Here is a 25,514-nt window from a genome sequence, read left to right as displayed (position 1 = left end):
TGTGTGTGTGTGTGTGTGTGTGTGTGTGTGTGTGTGTGTGTGTGTACCCAGGGCTTTTGTACTGATCTATATCCCAGACCTTCCCACCCCTTTCCCCCCAGGATCTTGCTGAGTTGCTAAATTGTACAGGGTGGGCTTGAATTTGTAGTCCTCCTGCCTTGGCCTGCCAGGGTGCCACCATGCCTAGCCCCGTCTTTTCTTTTATTATACACTTGGTGTCTCTTCTTCTTGCAGCCAGAAATGTTGCTGTTAATAATATAAAGTTAGATAGTCATTAACAGTTTGCCTATAAGGTTGATAGAGAGTACCTTGATTTATTCTGAAATTATAATAATTAAAGTTACCTTTGTTTTAAGATTTGAAGGCCATATAGAGATCTGCCCACCAGGCATGAGTCATTCAGCGTGTTCAGTCAATAAGAGTGTTCTAGAAGCCATCAGAGGAAGACTTCGATCTTTTCATGAACTCCTGCTCGAACCACCCAAGGTAGGCAAGCTGTCCTAAAGCTTGGCTGGCTGGCCAGGAATGTGGTTTGAGCAGTTGCTGGAAAGGATATGAGCTTTGGAGAAACAAGAGCTGGCTGTGGCCAGCGTGTGCATTAGCTTTGTCTATATAAATATTGTCTAAACTGGTAAATGAGACAGAATTGCACAAAATATTTATCTGCTTAGAAAACTCCAGGTTTTGTTCTTTGCTTAAATATGTAGGTACATGTGTGCCAATAAAACAAGCAATTTTCTTCTTGTAGCATGTTCTTTTCACATCTTTGAGGTGAAGTTAATTTCTTCAGGCTTTGATGTTTGAAATTTTATTTCCTCATTGAGAATGGAAGCAATCTGGTTGACAGATGGCCCTACTTAAGAATATGAAGTGGGGGTTTTAATGTACAGTATGGAAAACTTATGGCTCAGGGCACTAGATTTTCAGTGGAGAGCATCTGCCTGAAATTGTGGAATGAGTATGGACATGATAAAGACTAGGAAAGAAGGTGTCAGCGGTCTGTAAGTGATGTTCTTCCTCATGCTTGGTGAAGACCTAAGGGAAAGGGTGTCAGCAGTCTGTGAGCAGGTTTACCTATACTCTGTGCCACTTGGCTTAGGACTGAGATTTAGATCAGGGTAAGAGATTTGATTCTGTGAGAGTTCTGTTCCTGCACCAGTTCTCATATGTTGCTCTTTCCTTTTGCCCTATTTTGTGGATCCATTTTCCTATGTAGTATATCTCTCCATGGCTGTCCATTCTGTGGGTTCTGTTTAACCATTTTTTCTTTTTCTTTTTCTTTTTTTTGATACTGGGGATCAAACTCAGGACCTTGTGCTTGCAAGGCAAGCGCCCTGCTGCAGAGCTAAATCCCCTGTACTGTTTAACTGTTTGGACGAGGGGCAGCACAGTATAATTTACGTTCATACTCTGGAGTCTAGTTCAGCTTGCAAACTGTTTCTAGTTGCCAGATGCTGTCATAGAGCAGGCAGGGTTCCCCTCTGCACTTACGGTGTTGGTGCTCACCTCAGGGAAATTGTTCCTGTTGGTGTTTAGCAGTTACACTCAGTGGCATCCTTGATGCCAGTCCTAGGAACAAAAATGGGAGGGTAATGAAAGAAAAATTATTTAGGACACGTGAAAGAACACCACAAATGCAAGATTGAGGTAGGAGAAGGATTTGAGGGGGGATGCCTGTAATGAGAGACCCAGCCTCTGTCTTAGGTGGTCACCTCGCTTCTCCTTGGTAGGTGGAAGCATAGCAATATCTGTGTTTTCTTGTCTTATTCAAAGTGAGGCAATATCTCCTTGGAACTTCTCTTTTACTCCAGGAATGAGCATTTGTTCCTAATTTTACTATGGGATGAGGTGTGTGAGTAGATCCATGAAGGTGTTTTTAAAATTTTGCCTCCCTTCTTTCTTTCCCTCTCCTTATCTCCTCTCCCCCCTTTTCTCTCCCCGCCCTCTTCTCTCTCCATTCCTTCCTTCCCTTTCCCCCTCTCCCTTCTTCCCTCCCTCCTTCCCCACCCCCCCTTCATTCTTTCTTTTTGGTGCTGGGGCTTGAACACAGTTTTATGCAAGTTAAGCAAGCACTGTACCACTGAACTATGTCCCCAGCTATCATGAAGCTTTTTAGAAAGTCTGTCAGAGCTGTCTCACATCTAGTAAAGCTGTTAACTTTACAGTCCCATTGGGTCTCAGGAGGAAGGGGAGTCAGAGGGTGTGAGGGGGTGATGTGAATGGACCTTCAAAAAGGAGAGGCCAGACTTCAAAAATTTGCAGTGTTTTGCTTCTGTGTGTTGTGAAAACTATAGAAACCCTCTTCATAGACAAAAACATCTAAATTGATGATGTTTCAGAGGCAGCATCTGAGTTTGTATTTGTATTATGAATTTGACAGAGACTGAGGACTGTATTCCAAAATTGCTTTAAGTTCTTTTAGTTCTTTAGATTTCTGGTCAGAATTTGAAATTCTGGGAGCCACCCTGCCCTGTGGACTTTTGTAACTTCTGCTTTCTCCTCAGGACAACTTCGAGTGTTATAGCAGAGGTTCACTTGATTTCGTTTCTCTTCTTTCGGGGTACCGGGGATTGAACTGGGGTCCTTGCGCTTGCGAGGCAGATGCCAGAACCACTGAAATAAATCCCCCCCCGACTTGATTTCTTATGTAGGGAAGTTACTTGATTTTTTTTTTTTTTTCCTATGTGGTTATTTTATCATCTCTTAAAGATAACAGCAGGAGTTTTAGATTTGCTCTTAGGCATAACATTCAGGCCAAAATTTTTGTGGTATTACTTAGCCTAGTGCTGTGTCTCAACACATAGAGCTTTTGCTTGTTCATTTCTTTAACTGAATTTAATTGGAAGTTTTTCTTCTTCAGAAAAGTGTAATGAAGACTACGTGGGGTGTATTAGACCCTCCTGTGGGGAACACCCGGTTGAATGTGATTAGGTTGATATCCAGCCTGCTTCAAACCAATACCAGCAGTATAAATGGGGACCTTATGGAGCTGAACAGCATTGGAGTCATATTGGTGAGATGCTCCCTTGCATACATTTGAATACATGTATTGTAAATTTTGGATGCTGATAGTTGTTCAGGAATCACTTGTTGTTGCTGTGTGTAAAGCATTTCAATGAAGATTAGACAGGTTTTCCTTCAAGAAGCCCATTCGCATGTCAGTAGCAGCATTGGGTTTCTTTTTTTTTTTTTTTTCTCCCCCATTAAATGTATTGGTATATTTAAAGCAAGCAATACAGTTATATTTATCATTGGGATCTTGTACCTTTACATGACAGGTCTTGTTTCTTATTTTTTCCCCATACGCCTGCCCTCCCTTCACCCCTGTCACCCTTCCCTATTTACAAAGACTTTGTTTCCATTTTTTCCCTTTTTTTCACATTTCAGAATTTTCCCTTATTTCCTTTCCCTGTCTCTTCCTACTTTCCCTTTAGGCATTTTCTTTCTGTTTCTGTTTAAAACCAGCAGGAGGATGCACCTTCATCTCCTTTCCATAGGACAATATCTAGTAAATTGAAGGCTGTCTAGATTTGATGTCTAATAATCTAAGGCTGTTTAGATTTAAACCTCCATCTTATTTCAGACAGCTGGTAGTCTGCTTGTCAATGGAAGGGAAGGGGAAAAGCCCAGGAACAATCTGGGCTGTGTCCCTGCATTCCTTGTGGTCATGGTTTGTGCTTGAAATGTACTGGCCCAGCTCAGGAGCCCATGCTTGCACTGTCTATTCTGCCATCTGCAGCACAGGGAATCATGAGGATTAACACTTAGCAGTTTTCATAAGACATCTGGTCACATCATACATTTTGGGAGATTTTGGAGTGTTTCAGAGGATGTCTTTGCTCAGTACAAGACGGGAATTAATGTGTATTGTATATATACTTTTTGGATACTGGGTATAAAAGTGTAAGAATAGCTGTTTTTTGAGATCGTTTCTGGAGAGGTGATAAACATTTTGTGGGTACTGAGCAAGTAAGTCAAGATTTGAACACATCCAGTTTCATGCCTATACGTACTATCATTCATGTTGCCGTGCTTCTAGCATCACTGAGATTTCTTTTTAGTTAAATTTCAACTGCTGCTTAGGTGGCATACCAATCTAGAGAATGGAAAATGGAACAATTTGGAACAAGTTATATCAGTGTAGTTTGAAAAAGTGATTCCGGGAGATTTACACGACAGTATCTTTTATATCTCATTTTTTTTTTTTATGCTGTTCTAGAAATTTTCAAATACTGGAGTGGTTATTTGTTAGTTACAAGCACTTCCAGACTGGGAACCTTGTTTTTGTCTAACTCTGTCTCCCACATTGCACCTAGCATAGTGCTCTGCACAAAAACCATTGGAATTCTTGTAAGTTTCTTTGAAAATTTATTGAACTTAATATTTGCATTAGTTGCTTTGAAAACAAGACATTTTCCCCTGTCTTTTCTTCATACTTTTTTATTGGTTTCTACTAGATTTTGTACAAATTCTGGCATGTTGAATGAGCAGATAGATTGTTTAAGGTATGAAGTGGTATTTCAAACCCCATTTATTTATTTATTTATTTATTTATTTATTTATTTATTTATTTATTTATTTATTTATTTATTTTTGGTACCAGGAATTGAACTCGGGTCCTTGCACTTGGAAGGCAGGCCACTGAACCGCTGAGCTAAATCCCCGGCAGTCTGTTTTTTTTTCAAACCCCTTTTAAACCCACATTCTTTTTTAATTAGTCCTGTTGGTCTGAGAACACATCATTCTTAGTTATGACATCATCCTGTAAATGTATTAAAGTAGTGGCTTCAACATTGAGGTAACTGAAGAAAATGTGGTCTTTTGTAGGATATGTTCTTCAAATATACTTGGAATAATTTTTTGCATACACAAGTGGAAATTTGTATTGCACTGATTCTTGCCAGTCCTTTTGAAAACTCAGAAAATGGCACAATTACTGAACAAGATTCTGCTGGTGACAATATATTATTGAAACACGTAAGTTTAATCAGTCTTTCTTTTGCTTCTACTCTTTTTATTATAATAATTTACCATTTCAGTATGGAATGACATATAAAAACATATTGTCACATTTCAGAGTACTAAAATTTAACTGTCATTTGTTTATTGCTTTTTTTTTTTTTGGTACCGGGAATCGAACTTGGGTCTTTGTGCTTACGAGGCAGGCGGTGGAACCACTGAGCTAAATCTCCAGCCCTGTTTATTGCATTTTTAATCCATTGATTCTGTAAGTCCAATCCTACCAGATAATCATTAAATGAACTGGCTTTTAAGAAAAACTCACTGGGCATAGTGGCACAAGCCTGTAATCCCAGCTACTCAAGAGGCTGAACCAGGAGTATTGCAAGGTCAAGGCCAGCGTGGGCAATTTAGCAAAACCCTTTCTTAAAATAAATACTAAAAGGGCCGGGGATTTAGCTCAGTGGTTCGGTGGCCTGCTTTGCAAGTGCAAGGACCCAAGTTCAGTCCCCGGTACCAAAAAACAAACAAACAAACAAATAAAATAAATACTAAAATGTAGTGTAGCACTCTTTGGATTCAGTCTTCAGTACCACAAAATAGTAATAATAATAATAATAATAATAATAATAATAATAATAATAATAATAACGATAAAAATGTAAGTGGCTTCTTTGGTAAAATTAATGCATTTGAAAATAATATATATTGAATATTGTATATTTAAATACTACAGATAGAACATTGTAACAGTTTTTGGGCTTACTAGAATTTAATTTCTGGTGCTAAATACATGACTGAAAGTTTAGAGAAGTGAGTTCTGTTGATGTTGAGTGAAGCTCTTTTTGGGGTCTCTTCTGTAAAATACAGGGTGATTCTACTAAGTCAGTCTTCACATTTTCTTAAGTTTTTTAGTTTCAGGAAATTTTCTAGCTCACACTTGATTTATTTATTCTAAAACCTGGAAGATACAAAAGGCTAGGCTGGAATAGACAAGTAGTTGGGGAAGATAAATGACATCTGAATAAACTGGCATTGCATATTCCAAGATTACAGTCCCCAGCAGTTGTCATTGACTTGGAGGATTTTGACAAGACACACTTATTTTTTAATATTGACATAAAAATATTAGTGCATGTAGAAGTGGTTCTGACATTTAAAAATGGTAATTATTGCTTTGGATTCAAGTCCTTTTGCCAAGGCATAATTTTCTTTATTTCATTTTTGTTTTGGTCAGGCCCTGTACTTCTGACCAAATTTTACCAGCTAACAAATCCTGGGTTTGTTTCAGTACAGCTGCTCACTTGCAGCAGTACCTCTTGTAGCAATAAGTTTTCCTATAGATGCTTTGTGAGGTTGTGTCCTGTTCTGAATCCTTGTAGTGTAGGTAGGGTCTTCTGAAGAACCTTACCACTGCCCTGCATTTGGGTTGGCCAGCAGCTCAGAACTACGCGTAGCTTTCTGTGTTATGTTTATCTGTTTAACTAGAGCTCTGTTTCACTTCAAAGTTTCGACACTTGGATGTTTATATAAATGTTAATTGGCATGTTCTTTCTTACTCAGCTTTTTCAAAAGTGTCAATTAATAGAAAGAATACTTGAAGCCTGGGAAATGAATGAGAAGAAACAGTAAGTAAAAAAAAATTTTTTTAAGAATTCACTTTGATTTAGAATATGGAAAATATTCCCCATGCTCTGTGGCGGTCCGGCCGTCACAACACGAACGTACCTGAGTTGGGGAGTGAGGATTGAGAAAGGACAGCACACTCAATAGTGTGGAGACAAGAGGTCTGATTTATTACACAGAAACAGCTCCTTTTAAAGGCAGGCCAACAGGAAGCATCAGGCAATATTAGGGAGGAGATCAAAGGTCAAACTTAACAAAGTCCTTGAGCCGGGCGTGATGGTGCATGCCCGTAATCCCATAAAACTAGTCTGGATTACAGTGAGCTCCAGGTCAACACCGGTAATCCCATAAACCCAGCCTGGATTACACAGTGAGCTCAGCCTGGATTACACAGAGAGCTCCAGGTCAATCTCATCTGCATAGCTGAGACCCTCATCTCAGAAAAGCCAAATAGAGTCATAGATTGTGTCAATGCCTCAATGGTAGAAGAAGTTACTTTTCTAATGTCAAATGCCAGCGGACTCCCACAATGCTCACAGACCTTAGTTAGAGAAAAATTGTTTTATATATATATATATATTTGAGTATGTAAGTACTACAGAGAACATTGTAACACTTCTTGGATATACTAGAATTTAATTTCTCCTTTCTCCTTCCTGTGGGTGGAAATTTCTGTCTTGGCTTTGGAACTCCCTCCTCCTTTATGAAAGGCTGTTTTTCTGAGAATGATGTGGAGTGGAATGAAAAAGAATCATAAAGTTAAGTCTTCCTTGATGATGGTTTAACTTGGCATTTATTCATGATCAGTCTACTCAGAATAGAACGTGTTGGGGGCATGTTTTCAATGTAGAAAAGAGTTGCTGTATGCACGGAACTAAGGGGGAGATTTACTTAATATTTTCTTTAGAAAATTTACTAGCTACTTTACAAAAATTACATGAAGTGTTAGTTGATGCAGTACATGATAGCTTTGTTATATATGACTGCTTCAGTGTGCTATTGTCTATAGTAAGCATTTCTCTTTGTTTGTATATTTGTTTGTTTTGGTACTGGGGATTGAACTTGGGTCCTTGTGCTTGCAAGGCAGGCAGCAGAACCACTGAGCTAAATCCCCTGCCCAATAAGCATTTCTGTTTAATGCTCAGGGAACTTGTCTGCCCCCTTATAGATTCTGCATTAGGTAGCATAGGGTAGATTTGGGGAAACACTTTTAAAATATGTTTCTTTTTTGTGGTACCGGGGATTGAACTCAGGACCTTGCACCTGCAAGGCAGGCGGCAGAACCACTGAGCTAATCCCTGGCCCTCAAAATATGTTTTCTGTGAGCATGAGAGTTTGGCTTTTAAATTGATACATAATTATATATATTCATGGAGTACTGTATGATAATTTGATTTAGGTATACAATATATGAAGATCATATCAGGATAGTTAGCTTATGTTTGTTGGGAATCTTCAAATTCTTCTTGTTATTTCAAGGTACTTAAGTTGTTATAAACTATAGGCATCCTACTGTGCATAAAACACTAGGACTTACATCCTTCTAATCTGTTTCTCCTCCTTCCACCCTTCTTAACCTCTAATGTCTATTACTGTGTTCTTTACTTCTTGAGATCAACTTTTTTAGCTCCCATGTAGGTCCTGTACGTGGCTCTTATTTCACTTAACATCCTCCGGTTCTATTCATGTTGGCAAAATGACAGGGTTCATCTCTTTTATGGCTGAGTAATATTCTGGGTGTGTGTGTGTGTGTGTGTGTGTGTGTGTGTGTGAGTGTGTGAGTGTGTGTGTGTGTGTGTGTAACATTATCTAGTCATCTGTTGATGAACATGTAGGTTGATCCATATCTTGACTGTTGTAAATAGTGCTACAATAAGTATGGAGTGTAGGTGTCTCTTCCTCCTCCCGATTTTCTTTGGCTAACACCCAATAGTGGCATGCTGGATCATATGGCAGTTCTATTTTTAGTTTTTGAGGATCCTCTATGTAGTTTGCCATGATGCTGGTATTAATTTACATTCCCAACAACAGTGAGAGTTCCCCTTTCTCCATATCACTGCCAGCATCTATAGAGTTTTTCAGTTGACTTCCTTTACCTCCTGTATATTAATTCCTTGCTGGATGTATAGTTTGAAAATATTTTCTCTCATTCTATTGTCTGTTCACTCTTATTTGCTATGCTTCTTAGTTTCGTATAATCCTGTTTCCTATTGCTTATTTTGGGACTCTTACCCAGGAAAATATTTGCTCAAACCAATGCCTTAAGGTATTTCACCTATATTTTCTTCAAATAATTTCATACTTTAAGGTCTTACATTTGGGTTTTGATCCATTTTGAGTTGATTTTTATATGTTGTAAGAAATAGAGGTCTAGTTTCATCTTTCTGATATGAATACCTAGTTTTCCTAGCACCACTGAAGAAGTTGTGTTTTTTGTTTGTTTGTTTTGTTTTGCTTTTTTGAGACGGGGTCTCATTATGTAGTTGAGACTGACCTGGAACTCACTATGTAGCCCAGACTGGTCTCAAACTCACAGCGATCCTCCTGCCTCAGCCTCTGGAGGGCTGGGATTACAGGCGTGCGCCACCACGCCCAGCTGTTTTTAAGTCAAATTTATTTAGGTATAATTCTCATAGGACAAGACCCACTAGTCTTTAATACAGTGTTAGGAATAACAATGGATTCCTGAACTCATGTAATCATCGCTATAGCTAAGACACTATGTCTCTATCACCCTCCAAAGTTGTCCATAACACTTTAAAGTCCACTTTTTCAATAATTTTCTTGCTGTGTTTCTGTTCAGATTCATTTGTAGTCATCTAAAGGTCTAGGTGGCTCATGACAGGTGTCAGCTTTACTTTCTGAGGTGTAAAAAAAAATTAATAAGCGCTGATAGGGTTTTCATTTAACTCTTTGTGGGAAATTGGCATTTGGATTGTATGGCTGTAAACCTCAAACATGTTCTTCTAAATATAGTTTCTTCAGGGCATACTATTTGTGGCCCGTTTGACATGTCTGGTTATATATCTGACTCTATCTTAGCCCCTTTGTGCCCTCCCTGGCCTCTCTTTCTCTCCCTGCCTCATTCAGCCAGCACTTAAATGTCCTATCCTCTGAAGTCTCTTCAGCTAGAGGGGTCTAGAAAGAGACCCCTTCTTAATGTATCCATGCACTGGAAGCTAAAGCAGCTTGGAAGCCCTTAGCTGAAAGCTTGCAGATGAGCCTTTGTCTTCATCTGTGAGCTTGAGAGAGTGCCAGGAGTCAGAAGCTGCCCATGGGAATGCCTGGGTCTCTTGGTCTTACTATGGAAATAAAAGAAAGCTCTTATGACTTAGTTGAAATCACTCTCATTATGTGTCCCCAGACCTTCTGGAATCCACAGATATTTTCCAGCCCAGCATCCAAGCATAGAGTGATTTATTTATTTTAGTTTTTTAGTGGCCCTGAAAGATGTTCTCCCTTTAAGATAAAAATCGCTTTTGTTGGTACTCTGTTGTCTATAGTTAAAATCTTTTGTTTCATTAAGTTTAGTCTCCATACTCTGTAAAGTAAGAAGTCACGTTGATATAAAAAGTTTGTCTACATATGAAGGGTGATGGTGTTTGGGAACTTTAAACCCTCAATAGTAGAAAGGAATGAGAACTAAGTTTACTTGCCATTCTTGAAAATGGTTTGTGAGCCAGTGCAAGTTCACTACCTCTCTGCCAACTCCCCAGATCAGTTAGTTTCTTAACTTGAATAATGCTCTTGAAGGCCAGGCACCTGTAATCCCAGCACTCTGGAGGCTGAGGCAGGAGGGTCACCATGAGCTGGAGGCCAGCCTGGGTCTTGTACAGAGTTCACATACAGCCTGTACTACATAGTGATATCCTGTTTTAAAAAAGCAAAAAATGCTGTTGGTAGGTAATTATTTCCATTGATTAATATAACTGATAAAATAAACCAGTAGGATTCTGCCCTGAATTCCCTGCAGTCTGATTAAAGTCTGAAAAACAGTTTTACAGAAAGATACAAAGGAAAGTTACAGTAACAGGCATCAAGGAATGTTTAAGATTAAGACTGTGTTATTGACAGTTCATAATTTTTTTTGTGTGTATGTGAGACAAGGTCTCACTGTGTAGTTCATCCTGGCCGTGAACTCATTATGCAACCCAGGCTGACCTTGAACTCATGATGACCCTTCTGCCTCAGCCTCTCAAGTGCAGGGATTACAGGCATATGTGTGCTGCCATGTCTGGCTTTATAATTATTTTTTATATTTGAATGAACTATATCCTCTTAAATTAGGCTGCTGTGTAATCTTCCAGGAAACAGTTACAGACTGCCCCTGTTTGGGGGTGTTCTGGCACCCTCCATTCCTTTGTTTCTCCTTTCTTTAAAATGCCCATTGTTATCTTCAGTGCCCTCAGTTTTCAGAATGATTGATTGTTCAGAAAACCACAGTATTTACCAAGTGTCCATCCTGTCAGGAATCTAAATATTTGTCCTTCCCTCCTTATCAGAGCTGAAGGAGGCAGACGGCATGGTTACATGGGACACCTCACAAGGATAGCTAACTGTATTGTGCACAGTACAGACAAGGGGCCCAACAGTGCATTAGTGCAACAGCTTATCAAAGGTAAGTTGGATTAACTACGTTTTTGTTGGATTGCTGAGAGGACTTAACAGTAAAATAGAAGTAATTCTAACATTTTTAATAGCTTGCTTGTAGAGTTTCTTTATATTTTCAAATTGGAGATTTGAATGTGGCTCTCAATTGTATTCTATTGGAATTTCTTCTGTCCTTTTAGTATGTGTTGGCCGACTTCAGCATGCTGGGGTAGCCTGCTTTTGTTAAAAAGCAGTGCTTGCTACATTGTTGAGGCAGTAGAACCACTTGAGCTACAATTACTTTTGCTTTTAATTTTCTTCTGAAGTCCTCTGTCTTACCTGTGGATTGAGTGCCTTTAAATTGGGTGCTGAATTCACAGGCATTTGTGACCATTTTTTTAGCATCGCTATCACTAAAAGAGGAGAGGTCTTAGCTCCCAAAAGAGTCTCTTTTTTAAAACTAGCATTTAACATTTTAATCTGCCCAGGGTTACCTGGAAAAATTGAATGCCTTTTACACAGGCCACAAGTCCAGCTCTTCCAGATTGAGAGCATCGGGAGCTCTGTACTTTGGGTTTCTGCCCCAGTAGATTGCTACTAGACCTAAGACTTCTCTGAGTATGAGGAATCTGTAATATCTCTGGAACAGAGTTCCTTCAGTTAGCTTGCTGAAAATTGTTTCCCATTGTATCTGTTTTTTCTCCTAAGAATGTTGGTCAAGAGGCTGTTACCTGTTGAATGTAGAGACATTTCTCATTTAAAGATCTGCCTGTTTAATAGCCTTCCTGTTTAAACGGTTTGAACTTGGAATGGGGTCTAAAAACCCGCCATTCAGAATTACGACACAGGAACATGAATAACAGTATGTAATTTTTGCTGATTGTACTAAACAATAAAATACTATAGTTTCATGTTCTGTTATGCATTATAGTACTACATGTAAGAGTTATGCAAATAAAATTAAAGTCATCAAGTTGGAGTTTCCTTTGGCTATTTCTTTTGTTTTGAATATTATAATGTATATATATATATATATATACAATTTCTCATTTAGTGACCAAGTCATTTAATGACCTAGTCACCGGAATGGAACTTAGTTGTTAAATGAGGAATGTCTACACTAAAAGCCTAGTTGTCACCCAGTGGGAGAAAAATTAGGGCTTGCCTGCCTGTAATTTTGCTTCTTGAGAGTTGTATAAGTCTCTTGCTTAAGTCATTTCTTACCAGATTTTATGTCCTTATCAAGGAGAGAGGCTGTGTAATGTGATTAAGTTTTTTTAGATCATCTTTCTTTCAGGGAAGTTGCTTCCCTGGCAGTGTGTGTGCTTATGTGAGCATGCACCTATACCTGGTTAAGTGATAATTACCAGATTTCCCAGTTAGTCACGTAGGCCTCTAAAATTGTAAGTATGGTTTCACTTTCTCAGAAAACTAGTGTGTCCTTTTCTTTAAAATTTTTCTGAAGATAGAATTTCACTGTCGTATATATATATCCCATATGTTGGTTCATGAGACACACATTTAAGACATCATCTTAGAGAAATTTGTTGAGAAACCAAATAGGGTTCCATGGAACATTATTGGCGAGGTGCTATCATAGTGTCTTTGGTTGGTTGGTTGGTTGTTTGTTTTGGTTTTTTTTGGTACCAGGGATTGAACTTGGGTCCTTGTTCTTGTAAGGCAGTCAGTGGAACCACTGAGCTAAATCCCTGGCCCCATAGAGTGTCTTGACAAAGTGCTAGAGATGACATTTGTAGCATTTCTTAAACATTCTTGCCTTTTGGAAAAGTTGTCTCCACACACTTACATGCACACAAGTGCATACACACAGACCACAAAGATCAATCTGCTTTTCATAGAAGAGTCTGGAGACACGTGTCCAGGTTTCATTTCCAATTAGACATTGGAAACTTGATAAGTTGGGGCTTTGGGCTCAATTGGACCTCTACCATTGGCAAGGTGGAACTGACTGTGGTCTAGGTTCCTGGAAGTCTGTGGGTGGGGCTTGTTTGAGGTTTTCTGACTCTTCTGTCAGACTAGCGGGCTGGCTATTGCTAGCCCCTCAGCTAACGAGCTTGCTTGCTGCTCTGCATGACCGTCCACTCCAGTCTTCTTCATGGGTCACCGTGGTGATAATGCTTTTCTCCTTTTCTTACTCTGAAGATCTTCCCGATGAAGTCAGGGAGCGATGGGAGACGTTCTGCACAAGCTCCTTAGGAGAAACGAACAAGAGGAACACGGTAGATCTAGTAGGTTTTACAAGGTTACATTTCTGTTTTTTTTAGTGCTCTTAGATTTTACCCATTTATTCAGAAAAATGTAAAAAGGCCTTCTTGTGGCCCAGTAAATGGGCTGAGGATAAATCCATATCTATTTCTCATAAAGAGAAGTCAGTAATGACAATACTTTTGCTAATTTGTCTGCTCAACCCCTAATTACCCACCTTGGATGACAAAAACGTACTGAAAAGCCACAGATTGCTGCTTTATCCCATATTAATTTGTTTCCCTAATGCCCTGCCCCCTAAGTACCTCAACAACAGCCTTCCTCTTAATCTGTGGGGTTTGTTGCTGTATGCTTCAGATAACCCTGGGTGCTTAAAAATCCTAAATAATCCTGTGGATATTTTCTAATATTATTGAGTTAAGATTACTATCATTTTAGATCATTCTGAGTGAGGAAAGATTTTGTAGATGGCTTTGAAACTCTGGTTTTAAAATCTTTAGCAGAATTGGTACTACCAGCCAGGGAATGATGGCATTGATAATTTTTTAAAAATTATATTGGACTTTGGAATGTATTTTTGTTTTTTAACATGTTAAGGTTTGAGGTAAGTATTGTTTGGTTTTGCTTTTAAAGATAGGGAAGCATTTTCTTTTGTAAGCATATACCAACTGATAAGATGAGAACCTTGGCTTGGAAATAGCTCTGTCCAACATTAAATTTGTTATTTGAAATCTAGCAGCTGTACTCTTGAATTTTTAGTATATAGTAACAGTGTGCTGTATCAGTTACCTGGCAGCCTTATCTGTTCAGTACATAATTTAAAAACAAGAGAGAAGCAAGTTTTGAAAGCTAGAGTGTTCCCAGGACATCCTGTGTCACACTTCTGTTAGGGCCTGTGCCTCCTGCATGGTAAACTAACAGGTTTGATTCTTTTTCCAATCAGGACAGCGTAGTTGGGTAATAACTTTTTAAAGTAGTTTAAAAAGTGTAAAGAGGTGGGAGGATTATGAAACAGAGGTAACTATGAAAGGGGACCTTATGGAGCCATTTAATTAAAATGGGTCTATGGGCCCTACATGTTTATTTTACAGCCTGATAGAGAAATTAACATTCATATTGACAGCTGTGGGTCATCAAGGAAAGCCTAAGTCATTTTTGTGAATATATTACCCATTGTAAATAGTTTTTAGGGTTCTTTCTTCCCCGCTAATCAAATTGGTTAAAATATTAAGCTGGGTTAAATACTGAGGCATTTTTTCCCCTCCTGAACCAGAATAAACTCAGTACCTTGCACTTGCCAGGCAGGTGCAGAACCACTGAGTTAAATCCCCAGCACGCTGGGTTAAATACTACCCAAAATACCACCTAACCTGGAAATTCTGACTTTTTTGGGGTGGTTTTTGTCTCTTTTTCTTTTCTTTTCATTTTGTTTGCTGTGTGTGTGTGTGTGTGTGTGTGTGTGTGTGTGTGTGTGTGTGTGTGTGAGAGAGAGAGAGAGTGCATCAAAATTGTTCTCTCCCATACTGTGAGATTTAACCATTTAATTTTAGAGATTCTGTATTAATTCCCTGTTAAGAATGCAGACCACATCATCTCATAAAAGGGAATTTTTGTTTTTTTCCTTGTTTCTTATTATATATAAAGGAATATTTAAGAATATTCTGCTTTTGTTTGGGAAATTTCTGTTAAAAGTATCCTTTGATTTCAAAAGCAGATGTCAAAATCTTACCAGGCTTAAAGAAAAAAAAACTTAGGTAACTCAAGCAGACTTCTTTGTGAGCAGTTCTGCAGTAAAGGAGGGTTTAATAGCATTCCAAGTAACACTCAGTTCCTTTACATGCTGACAGTAAACCTGCCATGTGACTGTGTAAATACCTCATGGAGGGATGTGGACGTGCAGCTCAGAATGTGTGTCCAGTCCCCCTTTGAGCCACACATTATAGACATTTATACCTGTGTTGAAATGAAAGTCCTCATGAGCTTCATCCATCACCCGAAGTGGAGCACAGTTCCTTTGCAACACTATCAGTGGACCGCATACATATTCTACAGTAAGATGGAATGAGGAGAATATATATGAGGTCAGATTTCTAGAACATTGCTGACTTCTGTTGAATTAGCCCACTCCATAATTTTGCTGCTTGTTGAGGCTTTCGGGTTGATCTCAAGACCTTTTCAGTTTTTTGATCTCAGAATCTTTCCTAAATATGTCTCCATTTAGTTAGAAGTCCTTCCAGTATGGAATTTTACATTGTAGTTTTTGTTTGGGTTTTTGTGTGTGTGTATGATTTTTTGTTTTGTTGTTTTTTTGTTTTTGAGACAAGGACTTTGTATAGCCTGGCCTTGAACTCACTATGTAGCCAGGGCTGACCTCAAACTTGAGACAGTTCTACCTCAGGAACTGAAATTTTAGGCTTGTCCTACCATACCTAGCTCTATATTGTAATATTTTAAGGGCGACAGATCACTCAAGTTTTAAAGGTTACTTATACAGTAATCTTAGACTACCAAGAGACAACCCACCCCCACCCCCACCCCGCCTTACCGGGGATTGAACTTAAGACCTTGCTTGCCAGGCAGGCGCAGCACCACTGAGCTACATCCTGACTCTACCAAGGATCTTAATTGCACCCTCCATGCCCTTCATTTTCAAGTACAGAATGTTTTCAGGCTATATCTTGGTGCAGTTGAGTACCAGGTTCTATGGAAAATAAGCTATATGAATATTTCTGTACACTCAACTTGACAAATACAGTGAACCTTGCTTGCTTACTCTTGGAAAAGTGACAGAGAGTACCCACATGTGAATGTAGTACATGGCCGTAGTAAATGCACTTGCCTTTTTAATCATTCATCATCAGAGGTAATACATTCCTTATCCCTGCTCCTTTCTCAAGTGGATAGATCTATTGCCTTTACTTAATTAGTTTTAGGATGGCTCAGATACCTCTCTGGGATTTGTTTCATTCGTATTCATACCTTAAGATAGTACATATAGTTACCCTGGCCTGTCCTTGCTTTCTTCTTTACAGCAAAGATACACTCACTTACATAATAAATACTTATCTGTCCTACTAGCTCCTGCCCTGGGGATTTCCTCACTTATAGAGGATCCTCTTCCAATCCCCAGCTCCTGTTGCTTCTACTGCAATATTTTCATTAAACTCTTAGGATATTTGAAGTGCTTTAGACTTCCCCAGTGTATCAAAAATAATATGCATGGGTAGATTCATATACTGCCTAGATTTTTATGTTGGGAGTTTATTACAAATAAAATTTGGTTTTGTAATTATATTCAAAGTCCTGTATTGAGTAAGCCCTCAAACTGAAAATTGGTAAAAGTTTAGAAAGAGTTAGATAATGAAATATTTTGTATTTTTCTTGTCTCCAGTGAGGGAAGTGCATGTTAATGCATCTTTCCCACCACTGGGAGAGAGTATATGGAGGGGGATGTATAATGGAAGGAACATGCATGTATGAAATGCCTGAGGTGGAAGCAAGAGTTAGTGTTGCCCCCCCTAGGGTAGGCAGGTGACAGAGGTCAGCAGTGGAACCACACTGGGAGCAATGAGACCATGCGAGACCATGCTTTAAATAGTGAGGAGTAAGAGTCAACTTCTGCTTCTCACTGGGTTTACTAATCACATTATACTTGGAGTTTTCTTTGGCAGCTTACATGAAGAAATCGCCTTTTTGTTTCTTCCTCTAACAGTAGTCAGTAGCCTTAAGCTATTATGAAAGAAGGTAAAATTTCAGAAGCTTTTTTTTCCCTATAGCAACATCAAGAGTACTGTATATTTCACTTAGAATACATCCAGCTTGGCAAAAAATGTTATGTACTTGTTAACTTTTTGTTGAATTTATTCTCGTTGAATGATTTATTGGTATTCATTAATTCAGTATGTGAGTGCCTACTATGAGCCAGAAACAGTATAATAGTACTAAAAATAATGTTGGGAAAAATCCATACTTCAATGGCAATGGCTAAACAAACACTGTGTGTGTCATATACACATTTCAGGTGATACAACTGCTGAGGAGCAAACACAGGGAGTTGGAGAATGATTTGGGCAGAAGTGCAGTTTAGTATTAGGTGGTCCAGGAGAACCTCACTGAGGAGATAACATTGTGGAGACTTGGGAGGAGGGAAGTACATCCGAAGGGCAGCGGCCCCAGGATTGGATTGTTCCTAATGTGTCTGGTCTGGTTGTAATCAGTAGGTGAAGGAGAACATAGGAAAACACGAGGCCTGAGAGGCACTAAACAGCTAAAATTTGTATAGCCCTGTAGTCCATGGTTAGCATCTTGGTTTTTTATCTTAGTGAGACGGGAACCTTTTAGGTTTTGAACTAAAAAAAAGACTGATATAATTTGATGTGCATTTTTGAAAGATCACTATTGCTGGTGGCAGGCTATAGAGGAGCAAGAGTTAAGAGCAGGAGCCTTGCAAGCTGCTTCCTGAGCATTAATCAAGGGGAGGGGTTAGATGGCTTACACTAGTGAGGTAGTAGTAGACTTGGTGAAGACTAATGGCAGTTACATTGTTAAGTTACACTGTGAAAGTAGAGTTGGGCATATGATGTATAATGACTGAGGATTTTTGCCAAAGAAGGAAGGTGACATTTCCCGAGCTGAGGATGGCTCAGAAGGAGTGTATTTGAAAATATACACCAGAAATTCGATTTTGTATACATTTCAGTGATGAACTGGTTGGGATTCTGATTAGTGAGTTTCCCCCATGGGAAAATTACTCTTTTTAGCTCATTTTATGAATGTTTTTAACCAGGAGCCACAAGGGTAGAACCAGAATCACATTCTCCATTCATAACAATGAAGCTAAATGAAGGTGTACATACATACATTGTGTTGTTTTTTATAATAATTTGCTAAAATTAGTTTATTTTTAGAGAAAAACAATGTAAGGACCTCCTGGATTATTTTGAGGAAACAATTTAGGTAGAACTCTCTTAGGAGTCACCATATATGGTACATAATAGTTGCTTAACAGGCTTCCTCCTCACCTTAACTGATGAAGTGGTAAACTGTTTTGTAGGAAAAAGTAAAAATATAAGGATATATTGTAGCTGTTTTCCCTAAGGCAAGACTGCTAGGTTCAGCCAACTCTATTTTATTCTCTTTTGTTCTGTTCTACTAGCCTGTGCTTTGAATTTTCCTCTTTCTGTAATCTACCATCAGGTTGCACCCTTCTATTACACATTGGCCCAGCATAACATAGATGCTAACTTTTTAGGCAAGTAGCCCAAAGCTCTTCTAAATCCATTTGGATATAGTTTTTCCATAAAATGGCAGGTGTGGCCACTAAGCATAACCACAACCTGGTTGGGCCCTGGACCATCCCATTCCCTCGTGTCTCCCTGGTAACTTACTGAAGCTACTGTTGACCCAAACAGGTGTCCTTCACTGATAACAAACTATATCTCTGAATTTTCTCAGGCCAGATTCACAAGTACAGTACCAGTGCTTCATACCTCAGGGAGAATGAAAAGGGAAGTAATTGGAAACATTGAATTAGTATCATTTAATTTCACTTGGGGCTAATGTCTTTATCAAAGATTGCTAAAAGGAAAAGAGATTAATCTTATTTAGGCAGTGATTTATTCAGGATGTCACAAGTCATACTTCAGACAGGCCTATTTGGTTTGAACTCTGGGTTTCTTGAACCAATGCCAGACAGTTTCCAAAGCAGACCAGGCCAGTCCCACCAAAATCCCTGCTATTAGGCACATTCTCAAGCGTCAACAGGTGGCAGCTGCTTGTGTCTTTCCCCTAAAGACAGTCTTCTCTGCCCGAAACACTTCTACAAAAAGTAAAGAATAAATACCTCAGAGAATATAGTGCAAGTACCTTCAAGTATAATGTTTGTTTCTAGAAATTTATAAGCTTCTCATACTTACACTTGCTATAGAGCAATTATTAGTAGTACTTAATCATTTGTATATATTAATGTCTAATTACTAATACATTTCCCTCTAATATTATGTGACATTCATAAATAATTAAAAATCACTTACCTGTTAATTAGTGAGCACTTTGTGTCTGTATTTTTTCATTGTTGAGAGTTGATTGTATATCCTGGGTGCATGAGGAGGGTATATTTTCCTGGGCAAATTTGGGGTGTTTCGGGGACAGGGGGCTGTTAGATCAAACCCTATTACTGCTCATGGCCAGTGTGGGCAGAAAATTCAAGAATCTTAGGTGAAATGGTTATATTTAAACCTGACCTTTCTTGTGACCAGTAGTAATCCCTGAGGACTGCAGTTTTATTCTGCAGGCCTGGCATATACCGACTATTTTTATGTTTCAGACATAACCACTGTTTTTTCAGCCTTTTTCCCCCCTTGTGATTGTTTTAATTGGTGATAATTATAAAAGTAATCATTTTGGTGGATTAACTCATCTCTTTTGAAAAACATCTGATTTGTAGTAGTGTTAGTAATGAGGAGTGAAATAACCAGAAAAGAGCAGCAGCAGGGCTGGTAGCCAGACTGAGGGAAGTATACTCTTGATGATTGGGTGGGTTTGACAATTTAACTGTTACTTTTGTTTTTTTCTGTTACACACTGAGAGAAAAACTGTTATTTTTTTTCCATAAAAATGCTGATACAAATGTCCAAAACATTTTCTATGTTAAATAGTTTTTTACATTTTTATGCATATAGGTTACAACCTGCCATATTCATTCATCCAGTGATGATGAAATTGACTTTAAAGAAACGGGTTTCTCACAGGATTCCTCTTTGCAGCAAGTGAGTCATGCCTAAAGCTTTGCTCTTTGTTTTTATTTTAAATGCTTAGTTTAGTTGCCATTTGTCAAATCAGATTTGGAGTTAGATTATGTATTAAAATGTTATGTGGGGTAATTTATTAGTTAGGCAAAAGGATTTAAAATAGGAATGGCTGGTACAGGAGACGTAGGTTTATACTGATGTATTCCCAGGGAATGTCTGAGACCTGATAACAATAATTAGTCAAATAAATTTTTAGGGGATTTGGAGTAGTTGGAAAATCATCTGACACATTCCTGTTATGCAGATCTTTACAGTAGTTGAGTTGTTTAAATAGATTGGTGTAGTACAGGCATGTGGGTAAGAATAATAGAAATAAGACTTTAAAAATGTAAACTTTTACCAATATCCCTGAACCAAACAGCTTATTAAAATAATTCTTTTCTTGTTAATGAATGGTATGTTTCTAATATCTTGTAAATTCTATTTCAGTGATACATACATTTAATCTTAGTTGAAGTAATTATTGCTACTCCTTCTCTGCCCCACACTCATCTCCATTTATCAGCCGCCTTTAATCTTTATTGGAGGAATAATCAAGCTAGTAGTATCAATTTGTGAGCTCAAAATAGATGCCCTATAGCAAGTGATCAGCCCTTTATGTGGAAATTGTTCTTATCTTGGAATATAAATTTCTTTGGTGTGGCAGTAAAATTAAGTAAAATTAAATTCCCTCTCTACACTGAACCTTATAAGCTTGGCTTCTTTTTTCTCAGTCTTTAGTCCTCATCTTTTACTAGGACCAGGACAAAGCTCCTGGTAGTTATGGTGACCTTGTCTTTTGGCTTCAAGGTTGTATATCTGTCAGTCTGAGGCTAAGGAATTGCTTGCTTTTGTCAGGTAGACTAGTGTTTACGCTTTCCATGTAAGTCTAAAGTAGCTTTGCCATTTGGCTGGCCTTCCTCTTGATTCCTGACATTTCTACCCTTTGGCAGCTCATTCCTGAGTACTGTACAATTAGGGACCCATAGGGAGTGCTGTTGAGGTATCATTGCCTTATTGAAAATTAGATATTTTCTTGGTTTCTGGTAATACTCACCACCCAGCTGGCTCACCTGGCATATTGTGAGCCTTTGTACCTACAGGTCATTCTTTCTTGTTCCTAGAGCTCCCTGATATTGTCCCAGGAAGCACATTAACATTGGCCTCTCCACTGAAGCACCTGCAGCTACTGAAATAGTCATCCCACCTAAGAATAAACCCCAATACTACACATTGCTCTGCTCCTGAAGTAAAAAGCTTGGTAGTATCAAATGTAAATTAACAACATGATTTTTGGTACCTATTGAAATCTAGCATTGAAAGAGAGAAAATACCCTAAACATCTGTTTCTAAATACATTAGTAAACTTGGACTTCCTGCTCTTTTTCCCTTTCTTTTTTTAATGATGCTAGGGACTAACGCATAGATTAGAATATATTCTGTCAGGCCCAAAATTCCAACAAGAAAGCAGTTAGTTTTAGGACATCTAGAAAATGGATCCCTATTTCTCTTGATACCAAGTTCAAGGGTCATAATTGTTCCAGGGACTTTTCTTACATTTTTTCTTGTAGTTTGACTGGCTGCTGATAATATATATGAAACAGTCATAAAATTGACTTAGTAACACACCTTTAACAAGCTCCTAGTCTTTTGAATTTCATCCACTTCCTGTAGACCTTCAGAAGAAGGAAAAATAATTATTATCTTTTTGATCAACAGGCTTATTTAAACTAACCAGGGACTGTTTTGAAAGTAAGAAACATGATCCAAAGCCTTTTATGTAAAGAAAGGTTAATTTTTAAAGAGTTTCATCATAATCTGTTATAATCAGATTAATTTACAGTTAATCAAATTTCTCATTTACATTTGTAGTTGGGCTTCCTGTTGACCATTTCCCTGAATATAGAAAGCTCAAGGCAGGTCATTTAATAATGTAACCGTGTTGTACTTTTTGTTCTAGTTCTTTCTGGTTACCTGACATCTAGTGCTGACTCCCTATCCTCCTAATTCTGTTCTTAGAGGCATGGCGATGAGAGCTCTTTGCCTGCACTGTCAGGATTTCAGGTCAGGCCCCCACATGGGTGTTGGCAGTGATCTGGCAACTCTGCCACCCCACTTCCTACGCAGGTGTGGGACTGGCAGTCACATCAGCTTAATTCACTAGCTGTTTCTGTGGCCTGGCTGGTAGGACTGTTAAAGAAATTTGCTTAAAAAGTGGTTAGCACACTGCTTGATGCCTTGAACAGTCTCTGATGTTGACTGTGTGGGCAGTACTGTGCTTTATGAATAATTACATGGCCTGTGGTGCTTTCCAGATGTGGATATCTCAAAAGTTCAAAGTACTTTTAATATAACTTTAAGTAAAAAATAGTTAACAGTCTTCACTTAGATGGGTTTGTAAACTTTGATAGCTTTATTTGTGAAAATTCATTTTGAAATATGAAGTTGTTTACTGGTTTGCATATTCCTCAAAATTGTAATAGACCTAGAAATAATGAGGACTGTAGCTTTTACTATTTTTTCCTTTTTAATTACTGCTTGAAGTTAGTAGTGTCTGGCAGTGGCCATACACATATCCCTAGATGGCTAGAATGAATGCAGATACATGTGTGCATGCGAATGTCTATATATGTACATGCATATGTATATATGTGGGATATACTTAATATTTATGAAGAATTTAAGTATAGAAATATTTTGGGGAACATTTCATCTCATTTACAATGACCCCCAAAAATCATAATATGATCATTAAGGTACAAAAAAATTGAAGAAAAGGAAAATAAAAGAAACAACTGAGTGTTGACCCTTCCCTTGCATAGCAGATTTCTAGTATAAGCTCAGAGCCTGGCTTATGCAGCAGAATGACTGCATGATTCTTTAGCACATCTTGAAAGTACCAAACATCCTTATCAGAGATAAGACTGCCATTTATAGGAGTTGGTTTCTTTCTTTTTTATTTAATGAATGTGAGTGCTGCCTATCATGTTTTCCATTCATATGCCCAAATTCAAGCTTATAACCTAGAACTTGTCTCACTCTTCTGACCAGTGTGCCACTACAAAATTGCCTCTGCAGATACATTGTGAATGACTGTCCAGCAGGGAGGTGCCTGCTGGCCCCCATATACTCATACAATGCCATCTCAGGGACCAGACCAGAGAAAGAAAGCATGGAGGTGTGAATGAAAACAGGGTGGCGGGTGTGCACTGTCTTGCGTGAGAGAAAAGTGAGATTGGGATTCTCTTTATGTATCCAAACTAGATACAGCTTTTTTCAGATCTAAGCAAAAGATACCTTCCAAAGCCAAATATATAAGGTTTATTTTTAAATTATCTACAGTATGGATTATCCATGCCATAATTCCCTGCCACCAGAATGAATGAGTCATTAGGAATTATTGTTAAAGGTATTTGCAGTGCACATCTGCAGGATGAAATCTGTGGGCTCTGCCCATAGGTGTGGACCCGAGAAGTTGCTTTGACTCAGGGGGATCGGGGTAGGAGTTGCCTTCTTCCCAGCAAGTGGCTGTAGGAGTGCTTCAGTTCAGCTAACAGCTTCATCTGCTGCCCTCATGGGGCTGCCTTTGGGAAACAGCCATGCTACCCACAGATAGTACACACACTGCTATGGGTCTTGTATTTAGTGTTGGGTTAGTATGACAAGGTGGCTTTTGCTTGTCTTCGTGTATTCTTTGTTACTTCTGATTAATCAGCATACTCCCTGATTTTACTTGTTCCTTGGGCCTGCTTACTCAAACTCAGGAGTATCAACATTTTCGTGGAGTTCATTACAATATTCCCCCGTTTTTCAACTAAGGAAACCCAGGTGAACCTGGTGTTCACTAGGTAATGATGGAAACAAACAACTGGCTATTTCCATGGGCCTTCTAGTATGCTAGGCTTTCTTGAATGATTGCAAAGGGTTAAAACCTTCTGTTTTCTCCTTAAGGTAGGTAGTGTAGAAGTTAATTCTGTCTTACATTCTTTCCAGCCTCTAAGACTTAAGTCCGTCCTTCCTCCCTCCCTCCCCCTCTTTCTCTCTCTCTCTCCTTTCTCTCTCTCTTTTCTTTCTTTCTTTCATTCTAGAAAATGAATTATTTCTAAATATTTTGTTTGTAGGATCATGATTTGATCATATGTTTATCAGTCATTTTTCCTTTTATGTTCTTTTGCTGAGGTAAATCGAGTGGAAGATGGCAAGGAGGGAGGTGGGAAGGAGTCAGTGCATGTTGGATCTTAGGGTAAAGTTGGTTGTGTCTATAAGGTGACTGACACACGTCATAATTTCAGACTGCTGCATGTCACTTGGTCACTTCTTCACACAAGGCTTAACTCAAATCTGTCTCTAGACAATAGAAGACAGTGACCATTTAATATTTTTTGCATTGTTATGTACATTAGAACAATTTGTGAACCAAATTTCAAGCATTACTCCTTTTTTGGTAAAATGTGTCTGAAATTATTTGATTTTTTTTTTAGAAAAACACACCAACTTTTAAAGCCATATGGCTACGTAAATAAGATGAGTTCTGGAACACAAATGGGCAAATAGTGTGTAGAATGTCATTAGAATCATGATATCACTGTCACTGGTCCTGGGGTTGCCAGGCCTTTTCTGATTATCAGATGCAACAAATGACGTCCAATTTTATTGACCAGTTTGGCTTCAACGATGAGAAGTTTGCAGATCAAGATGACATTGGCAAGTGAGTATGTTTTTCTATTTCTGTAATTGCCTCATACAGTGCTGCTTTTCATGAAACTTTTTTTTTTTAATTCTGCTGTGTTCTTGGGCCTCTCTGGCTTTCTTGAATTAGGAAGAATATTCTCTACTTGTGGCTCTGTAAGTCCAGCCTTGAGGCTGACTAGTTAAGGACAGTTAGGACTTAAAGTATCACCTCAAGGAAAAATGCAGTCACTGTTGGACTTGCCCTTTTTCAACAGAGATTCATTTTTATTGTATTATCCTTCTTTTAGGAGCCCAAGACATCAGTTTGCTTAGGTAGTGTTAAATAGCATTATTTAACGTAGTTAGCCCCCATGTTGTTCATTACTTAGTTTGAGGAGTGTTCATTTACAGAACATGTGATGAGGTTTTATATTCCAACAGATTACCATGTTGGCAGGAGCAGCTCTGCTGTGTATGTGTTCAGTCTTCTAGGAGACTTATTGTAAGGGAGTTTTGGGCTTTGGGGAGAGCCATACAGTGAAATCATTCATTCTGCAATCAAGGTAACAGAGGCACAGAGCAGGAGTTATAGGTGCTTTACAGTGTCTGAATAGAGAAAGTATAAGTGATTCACAGAAACGAGCATCAGTTGTC

The 25,514-nt window shown here is 38.5% G+C and overlaps 1 protein-coding gene across 20 annotated transcripts in view; it reads left to right on the top strand.

The window, feature by feature from the left end:
- Ppp6r3 (protein phosphatase 6 regulatory subunit 3) overlaps window positions 1-25,514 on the top strand; it is a 142,450-nt gene that overhangs the window by 90,503 nt on the left and 26,433 nt on the right. For 4 of the 20 annotated variants that reach the window (XM_033756747.1, XM_010635756.3, XM_019209267.2 and 1 more), the window contains exons 9-16: window positions 357-486; window positions 2,861-3,013; window positions 4,828-4,977; window positions 6,523-6,587; window positions 11,088-11,203; window positions 13,339-13,424; window positions 20,082-20,168; window positions 24,818-24,897. In XM_033756747.1, the coding sequence (XP_033612638.1) occupies window positions 357-486; window positions 2,861-3,013; window positions 4,828-4,977; window positions 6,523-6,587; window positions 11,088-11,203; window positions 13,339-13,424; window positions 20,082-20,168; window positions 24,818-24,897 (867 nt within the window). Of the gene's footprint in view, window positions 1-356; window positions 487-2,860; window positions 3,014-4,827; window positions 4,978-6,522; window positions 6,588-11,087; window positions 11,204-13,338; window positions 13,425-20,081; window positions 20,169-24,799; window positions 24,898-25,514 lie in introns of all 20 variants that reach the window. The other 16 variants (XM_033756746.1, XM_010635755.3, XM_010635750.3 and 13 more) reach the window with 5 other exon arrangements.

This window comes from Fukomys damarensis, unplaced genomic scaffold (genome assembly GCF_012274545.1).
Source record: "Fukomys damarensis isolate Sample0158 unplaced genomic scaffold, DMR_v1.0_HiC HiC_scaffold_27, whole genome shotgun sequence".
Taxonomy (NCBI): Eukaryota; Metazoa; Chordata; class Mammalia; order Rodentia; family Bathyergidae; genus Fukomys; species Fukomys damarensis.
The sequence above is the reverse complement of the archived record's forward strand: the minus strand, read 5'-3'. Positions and strand labels throughout refer to the sequence as shown.